The sequence below is a fragment of the Spinacia oleracea genome, chromosome 2 (genome assembly GCF_020520425.1).
Source record: "Spinacia oleracea cultivar Varoflay chromosome 2, BTI_SOV_V1, whole genome shotgun sequence".
Lineage (NCBI taxonomy): Eukaryota > Viridiplantae > Streptophyta > Magnoliopsida > Caryophyllales > Amaranthaceae > Spinacia > Spinacia oleracea.
In genome coordinates this window covers 27,080,041-27,089,176 of record NC_079488.1, presented here as the reverse complement: position 1 = coordinate 27,089,176, position 9,136 = coordinate 27,080,041, and the positions used below count along the sequence as shown (strand labels likewise).

Genomic DNA, 9,136 nt, shown 5'->3' with positions numbered 1-9,136 from the left:
CTTTTTCATCGTTTGTGTTTTGCTTTGAATAAGGGTGTTGGAGCCCAATTAGTGGCTCGGCTCCCATCCAACTTTGTGTAATCGTTTCTTTATAATAATAATAATAATAATAATAAAAAAATATATAATAATAATAATAATAATAATTAAGCTATATAATGTACAAGCAAATTTTAATTAAGCTATACAACGTGACTCGATGCGAGTTCAAATTTCATGTGTATTTAATTTGCGTTCATTCTTGGGTTATATACACCCTTTCAGTAACAACCAGCGTGAAAGTAGAAATTGGAACATCGATATGGAATGGAGTGAGTATATACATATTTTTTATATAGATAAACATGTTAAAGGGTTACATAATTAACTGTATATATTATTAGAGATTTTAAAAGGGTGGTTTTTTTATTAAAGAGTAAATTCGTATTACCAAAAATGTAGATAAATTTTACATTATACTTGGGTAACTTTTAAACATTTTAAGTTAACTTTTGCTCCAAAGTAGAATATGTTTCGGCCAATAAGATTTCTAAATTATTTTAGAATTAAAAAAAAGTTGAGTTCCACGTAAATAAATAATTAGGTGCCACATAGATAATGTAATTTATTTATTTTTTGAGGGAAACATAGTTAATTTTATTAAATACGTAATAATTACTAATATTCATCCATAATAAAACACTCTAATAAATAAATAAATAAAATCTAAAATGAAATTTAATTCATAATCAAACACTAATCTAATCTAATCTAATACTTCCTCCTTTCCGGAAATATTGCACAATTTGTTTTTTATACTATTAATACTACGACTTTGGCCAATTTTTGTGATTATTACGTAATAAAATTTTAGTCTTGTGGGGTCATGGTAGATTCGTATCGATATATATTTTCTAAATATTATTCTTTTATAATTTTTACTTGCACACGATTTGAGATATTACGAGTCAAAGTAACGGTTAGAGGAGTAAAAGTCAACCATGGTGCGATATTTCCGAAACGGAGAAAGTATATAAACTATAGCAGTTGTGATAGGAGATTTATTTTAACTTAAAATTTAATAGAAAAATCTAGTACTAAATACAACAGCCGGCCAATCACAAAAGCAACACTCTGAAATCTGAATCTAATGGCTCGACTTTAAGTTAAACTAGATTATGTGTACCTTGCTAGAATGAGCTGAGACAGGGGCGGATCCAAGATTTTATAAATGGGGGTCCAAAAAAAATTTATAATTTGATATCTAATTTCTTATATTTGCTCCTTTTAGGGGTTTAAAGTTGAGAGGTAAGTAGTCGAAATATTAAAAACACCATAATAAAATTTATGTAGGATTTAGGAACATTTGAGAGGTAATAAGTCCAAATATTAAAAACACCATAATAAAATATAAGTAGGATTTAGGAACATTTTTTTGGGTTTTCATAAAAATAAACTCAACACCTAGTCCAAATTTCAACAATAACTTGGGGGGATATCAATTTAAAATGGAAAAAACGAGGTTTTCATCTTTGAAGGAGATTTACTTTATTACAATAATTGCCACTGAACAAATAGCACACAAAGACACTAATAAAAAAAAAAGGAACATCATTCTTAACGGTGATTGTATACGTGTGAGGGAATTAATTAAGCCTCTAAGTCTAAGAAACATGCAACTATAAGTCTATAAAAGTGGAGTATAAAAATACATTACTAGAAGTAATATATCTTATGACAAATACAAAATCTTTTTGAGGAAAAAATAACATTACTATTTTTCATTTGTGTGTTTTTGTAAAAGCAAAATCATGAACCATGCAAAAAAAAAAAAAGATGAAGGAAAAAAGACTTGCAAAAGGAAAAGGAAAAAAAAATAAACATGAAGAATTTAGATGATCAATGAAAAACAAGTAAAAGACAAAAATAAGGGGATAAAAATCATATTTAACATCCTTTTAGGAGGATTCGAACCCAGACAAAATGTGTAGCAAAATGTCAAGCAACCATTATGCTACAAGTATATTTCGTTGTAATTAACGTAAGTTAATTAAACTTAAGCTAACTATTTCAAGTGCAATTAATTACCCGAATATAAATTTTAAAGTTATTTTCAAAAATAATGGTGGTCCCTATGGACCCCACCGGGTCTACATAGGTCCCCCCTTGAGCTGAGTTAGTTCTATTCTCTTCACTAGAGAAGTTGTTGTTGTCTTTCTCAGAGGATATCACTAATCTATATATCTATATAATATACTAAAAGAGAGAAAATCAATGTGGTGATGACAAATGTCACCACATGATTTTCCTCTCTTAAAATAATAATTAACTAGTGTGTAGCCCGGGCGTTGCACCGGGTTTTGACTTTTATTCGGGTTTTTTTTTTCTAATTATGTGCACGTAGAGATGGTGTCATCATCAAATTACGGTGGTGACATAAGATTATGGGCCGATCAACAACCTCCCAGATCTAAAACCCCACATCTAAACAAAGTCGGATCCTTTTCTTCAAAGTAATAACTGTACATTTATAAATTAAATAATCATTCCCTTTTTTGCATTCACTTTTATTCAATGTATTGTTTATTGTAAAAATAATATATTTGCTTATATTGAAACATATTACATAAGTTGTAGTTGGTTAAGATGGCAAGAAGTGTAACATTTAACAAAGAGGTCTTGTGTTTGATCCTTATTAGATGTTTTTTGGTTGTAATGACATGTCATGATGCTAATTGGTGGTGACGTGGCGTAATAAGGAGAGGTCTACGTGACACGTATACGTTCTTCAAAACGCCTTTTAATATATTAGTATAGATATTGTTATTCAAAATTAGTTTGTCTTATTTAGGAAATTATGCACGACAAATATGATTGATTTCAATTATAAATCTTAAAGATCCTATGAATAATAATTATCCTAAAAATATTCATGTATTATGTAAATATCTAACAATATTCATGTATTATGTAAATATCTAACAATATTCATATATTTACCCATAAAATATTCATAATAAAATACTTATAATGGAAAGACCAACTAAGCTATGTTCCATGTATGATACTCCGTACATTCCAAAATCTACTTCCAACCTGTACAATACAAGGAGCTTCACAAATCCTAATTGCGATGTCGAAGTTCAGTTATACATAAAATTATTTTCAAAACAGATACAGATTTTCAAATCCCAGAGACAGTAACTTGCATGTACAACCACCAAATCAAAATTCATTATAAATTAGAATCAACAAATAAATTCTCGAAACCAATTTTTAAAATCAAGTCCCAAAGTTCTGATATTTAATTAACAATCTCAAGAAAAACCTCAACCATTAACCACATATGATCGACGATTACTTAATTAATTACATAGTTCCATCTATATTTACATCTATCTCTCTATATAATATATTAAAATTGTATCTATATTTACATCTATCTATATTTACATCTATCTATCTATCCATCTAATTTTAAATATAAAATTGTATTTCCTAGTCCAACCGGAAACATACAAATTTAATTAAAATTTAAAGCTCATATAAATTTATTATTCCTTTAATTTATTTTCGTTGATTTAATTTAAATTTAATCAAGGTTTTAATTTTAGTAAAATAATTAGTATAAATAAAATTTATAATAATTAAATTATTCAAAATTAAATTCCGAGAAAAAATTAAATTACGAATTTTAAATTTAATTAAAATCGTTTTTCCAACCGAAAATCAAAATTAAATTAAAACGAACCAATCAGGTCAAGACGAGGCCATGGGCTTGCGCCCATGCCCCGTCGAGTCCATGTAGCAGCGTCGCCCCACTCGACTGATCGCATAGCAAGGCACGAGCAGCCACGCTTAGACGCAGTAAGCCGAGCCACGCCTACGCGCAGCAGCAGCTCGCTCGCTGTGGCGAGGCAGCGCTCGCTGGGCGAGGCATCCCTCGATGCCCGCGCGCGCAGCTGCTTGCTTGGTTCCTTGCCTCTCGCCCCATCCGCCCACTCGACGCAAGGCAGGCTGCTGCCTTGCACTCTCGTGCCACGCACTCTCGTGCCACGCACTTGCTCGTTGCATACGTACCGCATGGGCGACGAGCTCCCTTGCTCGTCTTCGCATGCCCGCACTATACAACACCCCTTAAGGGTAACACTTAGCGTCCATTGCTTTGTGCGTGCAAGATACGTGAACGGATTTTATAAAAATCAAAACTTTATAATTTAAATTTATCGACGAATTAATAAATTTTATTAATTTAATAAATATAGGGCGAAAAATTGAAAATTTATTATTCAACTTAATTTCCGATCAAGTTTATTTTCATGGATTCAAATCTAGGTCATAAAATTTAAAATTTTCCAAATTTAACAAATTTTATGGTGGTTTTTAATCATGGATACCTAATTAAATTGTTAATTAATTATGAAAATCAAATCAAATTCTAAATTATTCGAATTTCAACAAATTAATTACAATTACAAATTAGGTTGTATAATTAACAAGCTTAAGCATTAAAATTGTTTAACATATACAGTAGGTCAATCATAGATTCAAGATTTACAAACAAGAATCGCAAATATTTAATTTAACATCTTAAAAATTACAAATTTTGCGTTCGAAAAACTAAAACCTCCGAAAAGTCATAGTTAGGCTTCGAATTTGGGAATTCTGGGTTCAGCATCAAATCATTGATTTTAGTCAAAATTTTAAAACGCCGTTTACATGCGAAATTCACTATAAAATTATACGATTCCGACCATTATTGACTAAACTGCCGAAAATTCTGCAAACATATAATTAAATAATCGCACGAATTTGCAATTCATTACAAAAATTGAAATTAATCACCCCTTTAATTCATTGTAAATTTATAAAATTTAACCATGTTCACTAAAACATATACGATCAAAGAGGGCGAAAATTGTCGTCCTCCTTGATGTAAATCTCGCCCTTTTAGGCTAATAGGGCGATTTTTACCTCGCCCTCCCGTCGCCCTGTTAGGCTCGTTGTATTAGCTTAGCAGGGCAAACCAATATTTTTCGCCCTCTTTGATTTCAATCAAATAGGGCAATATTTTTCGCCCTCTTTGATGGAAATCAGAGAGGGCAACTTTTTTCGCCCTCTTTGATTATTTCAAGGAAGACATCTTCTTTCGCCCTACTTGATTGGAATCAGGAAAGGCAATCTCTTTCCCCCTCTTTGATTGAATCAAGGAAGACAAATTTTTTTTGCGCCCTCTTTGTTCTATTTTGCTTTTTTTAATATCTATTTCTCTTTTAAATAATATCCAATACATCAATTAATTAACCTACATGGGATTCGAACCCACATCTTTGCGCATTTGCACTAGGGATGTCAATGGGGCGGGGCGGATGCGGATATAGGTTCCTCCATCCCCATCCCCATCCCCATCCCCTCCCCATCATCCATGGCGGTTAAAAAATTACCTCTCTGATGACTAAATCACCTCTTCTACCAAGTCTCTTATTCGCGCTGATTGTTGATTGAACAGTTGTATTTAACTGTAAGGCTAAGGAGGACACAAAATCTCCTACACTGACAGCATAAGAAACCAACAGAAAATGTGCCATATAAGACATTGTTTTCCCATTACATACAATCTTTCAGGGTGGAGTTAGGACAGTACCATAATTGTTTTGCACGCAGTAGAAGCTGTACACGAAGAAGAGAACACTCTTATGTTAAAGTAAACAAGTATGGGGGGGGTCCTTCAGGTACTGCAACAACCACAATTGTGACCTGAAATATGTAATGATCAAGAAAATGAACCACAATATTTGGAGACATTAAGCATCCAAACCAGTGAATCAACTTACATGAGACATTAAGCATCCAGTACATAAGGGAAAGTTCACAGAGAAAAACTCATTTTCAAGCACAAGATATAAATAAAACCTGCTTCACAATTGGTAAAAATCAGAATATTTGATATAAATAATAATCTTGAGGTAATACTATGGTCACTTTGCAAAAGTTTGCATTGTAGACAAAAGGGAGGAGATGGACATTTCCAAAACCCACAAATCATTATGAGAAAGATGCCAACCTTGAGGTTAACATAGATAGGTTTCTAATTTTATTTACGTATTTGGTCTATTCTCCTATTCCACTACTCTAAAAGAAGCTGCAATAACACCATACTTCCTGTCATTTTTTCCAAGGAGCAAGCTTGGCCACATCGAGTGGATAAGTTACCTGGTAGCTCAACCAACCTAAGACAGTTTACATTGAACATAAGGAGGTCGATGGCATCACTACTATAGCATTACATTTTCACTATCAGCGAATTTGAGCTTCAACTTAGGTCTAGAGTACATATACTCCTGTAGTCCTGTATTATTTAAATAATACATGCAACACGCATATCCTACATACTAGCCATAATTGCCATCGGATTTACTGAGATTAGCTTATTGGACTATTGATTTTGACAAAGATTCCAAAGAGATACATCCAATTAAATATTAATTGTTAACCTTATTTTCTGAAGGACTAAAGAAAAGAACGATAATTGATGAGCTTACATGTTCGATGACCCTTTGTTTAAGATCATCACCAGCTTTCTCGCCTAAAGGGCCTCCAAGCAAATTCTTCTCATTATCAAATTCACCCTCAAATTCATTCCAAAGAACTGTCCAGAGGATAACCTCCATTGTCACCAACTGTTTCAACAGTGACCTAGGGCAGCACATTAAAAGAACCAATTACACAATATATCACAAACATATTCAGAAGTTTGACACAAAAAGGAAGTGAACTTTTCAAGCAGTAATGACATACTTGAATTTGGGGATTTCAAAAAGGTTCTTATCCTCAAGAGTAGAGTTCAAAAGGCTTGACTGCATTGGAAAGGCAGAGCTAACTCCACCCATGAATTCGACGATTAATGATGGCAATCGAAAGGCAGAGCTTCTGGTGAAGGACAAGGGCTTATGCGGAGGAGGAATCGGACTTGGAACCTTCATTCTTGGACGGCTTTCGAGCTTTCGCCATTTTCTCCCTCCTATGTGTCGAGTGAGCTGAGCGCGAGATCTCGTAACATAACTTGATAGACAGACCTCGTAACATATTGGGCAGTAATGATGCATGGAGTTCTCAATACACATATGATTATCATTTAACTCCACTGAATTGCAAGATCCTGGAATGGTTCAAAGAGAAAAGATTAAAAAATATACAATACTTTTCAGAAATATGTTTATGTAAACAGAAAAGTTGATGTGAAAGGCAGATAAATAGGGATCCAAACGGATAAATAGACATTTACTTATTAAACATGCAAAAATACATATAAACTCTCTTATCCTTTGACATGTGATGCAATTAAGTTGATGCACAGTTAGCATGCATGTCAGATTCACAATGTAGCTAGAACTGATAATCAAAACTACAAACAACAATATAATAAGCACAAGCCGGCCCAATGTGCTCACAGTATTCTCCCCTGCAAAAATCTGCTTATTTTGTTCTGTTAGTAGTAGTTGAAAAGTCGCCAACAACTGCATCAAGTACCAGCATACAAGTGAATTTTGTGTGCGAAAATGATAAAGGTCGCAACATGCGACCTTTAAGCCGTGTCACAATGATGACATGGCATGCTTATGTGTCTTGATTTAAATTGGAAACTAAAATATTTTACTTATATAATCTATTATATATGTTAATAAAAAGGTAGAAAAAATCTTAATATTTTAATTTGTTTCTCTCTTTATATCGATTACCTTATTTACAAATTTCCGTAGTAAAAATATTGCATTGATAGTAAAAATATTCCGCTGACGCATATCCTACGTGGCGCCTATATGTACCAATTAAACTATGACACGTAAGATTGCGACAACTAAATGTTGTCGCAACTTACGACCTTTATCATCACCTTTTTGTGTGTACCTTATGCTCTATCCTTTTATCATCTTGTAAAGCATCGTTTAAGGCTACATGTGGCTTGTCTTGTTCATCCATGCCTAGCATAATGTACTCCAATTTTTATCAGTCTCTAATTGTGTTACAGATTAACATGAAACTTTCAAAAGGTTGAAAGGCTGAAGCTATACTATAAACTAAAAAGTAGGATAGCAATAAGTTACCATTTTCAGTAATGAACATTGGTAGATTGATATATCTATCCCGCTGTGAGGGGGTCGAAAAAGCACGAGGCTAATGTGTGACCTTGTCCCCTCGTGGGTGTGACGTTTCTTTTTGTCAAATCAAGTGTAATTGGATTTCCTGTGAGTTTACACCCAATTGACTAGTAATATAGGAGTCGTCATTCAGTTTTTAACGACAATGAGAAAAACTGACAAAACCCGGTTATCGTGACATAAAGGGAGTGCAATTATGTTTGACCACGACGGCCGTAGGTTCCCTTGTGATCCCTGGTGTGGGGATCTCTCAACATACACCCGCAAGGTAGAGATTGAGGGTTCGGGGGACTGTAACTACCGAGAGGAGTACTCGCTCTTCGATAACTCCAGAGCAGGATATCCTTACTAGCTCAGCATAAATAATTGAAGGGACATGCGTTAACTATTAAACTAATCTGAGTTGATTTTAACAATATGCAACACATAATACTAGATTGATCGCGATTATCTGATTTAGATTGTTTTAAGGGACCTAACATGATAATCCAATTTCCCAAAATATTATCTTTATTAGGCGTGATAGAACAATCAGATTTAATTAGTTTAACAGTTCATAAAAGGGCGAGGAAAGCAATTAAACCATGGAAGAGGGACACATTACGACGCACCCTTGAGAGGTGCGTCACGGTTCTCAGAAAACTAACCACTTTGACTTTGCTATTTCTCCTTTTATTTAACGAATCTCAAATTATAGGACAGGATACGTTCTGTTCGATTTTTGGATCGATTGCGACAGAACGCGTGATCAGTTTTGCAGCGTGAGGCTTAGGCTTAGGGGTTTAGAGTCAATACTCCGAATAATAATTGTGTGTTGTGTCCTTTTCACGTCGAACTTAGGGCCCTATTTATAGAAAAGAGTTCGTGGAAAGATAGAATTGTAGAACTCTAATCCACGAGGAATTAGGAAAGAACACGTCCCAGGTAATTTCAGCGCCCAGGCGTGGGCGCCGAAGATTTCGGCGCCCAGAGCCAGGCGTTGAAAATAGGGTCTGGGC

General features: G+C 33.9%; 1 protein-coding gene across 2 annotated transcripts; it reads right to left on the bottom strand.

Annotated features, from left to right (window-relative positions):
* Nucleotides 1–5,354: 5,354 nt before the first annotated feature.
* On the bottom strand, nt 5,355–7,377 carry LOC130466842 (uncharacterized). 2 transcript variants are annotated; one of them, XR_008926981.1, is made up of 4 exons: nt 6,778–7,377; nt 6,522–6,675; nt 5,624–5,736; nt 5,357–5,532 (listed from the first exon to the last, which is right to left on the bottom strand). XR_008926981.1 is itself a non-coding variant. In XM_056835415.1 (3 exons), exons 1-3 carry the CDS (start codon nt 7,101–7,103, stop codon nt 5,674–5,676), a joined length of 543 nt encoding a protein of 180 aa, XP_056691393.1. In that variant the 5' UTR covers nt 7,104–7,377; the 3' UTR covers nt 5,355–5,673. The 2 variants fall into 2 exon arrangements, 1 of the variants encoding a protein (XP_056691393.1); XM_056835415.1 differs by having other exon boundaries at nt 5,355–5,736.
* Between the last annotated feature and the right edge of the window lie 1,759 nt (nt 7,378–9,136).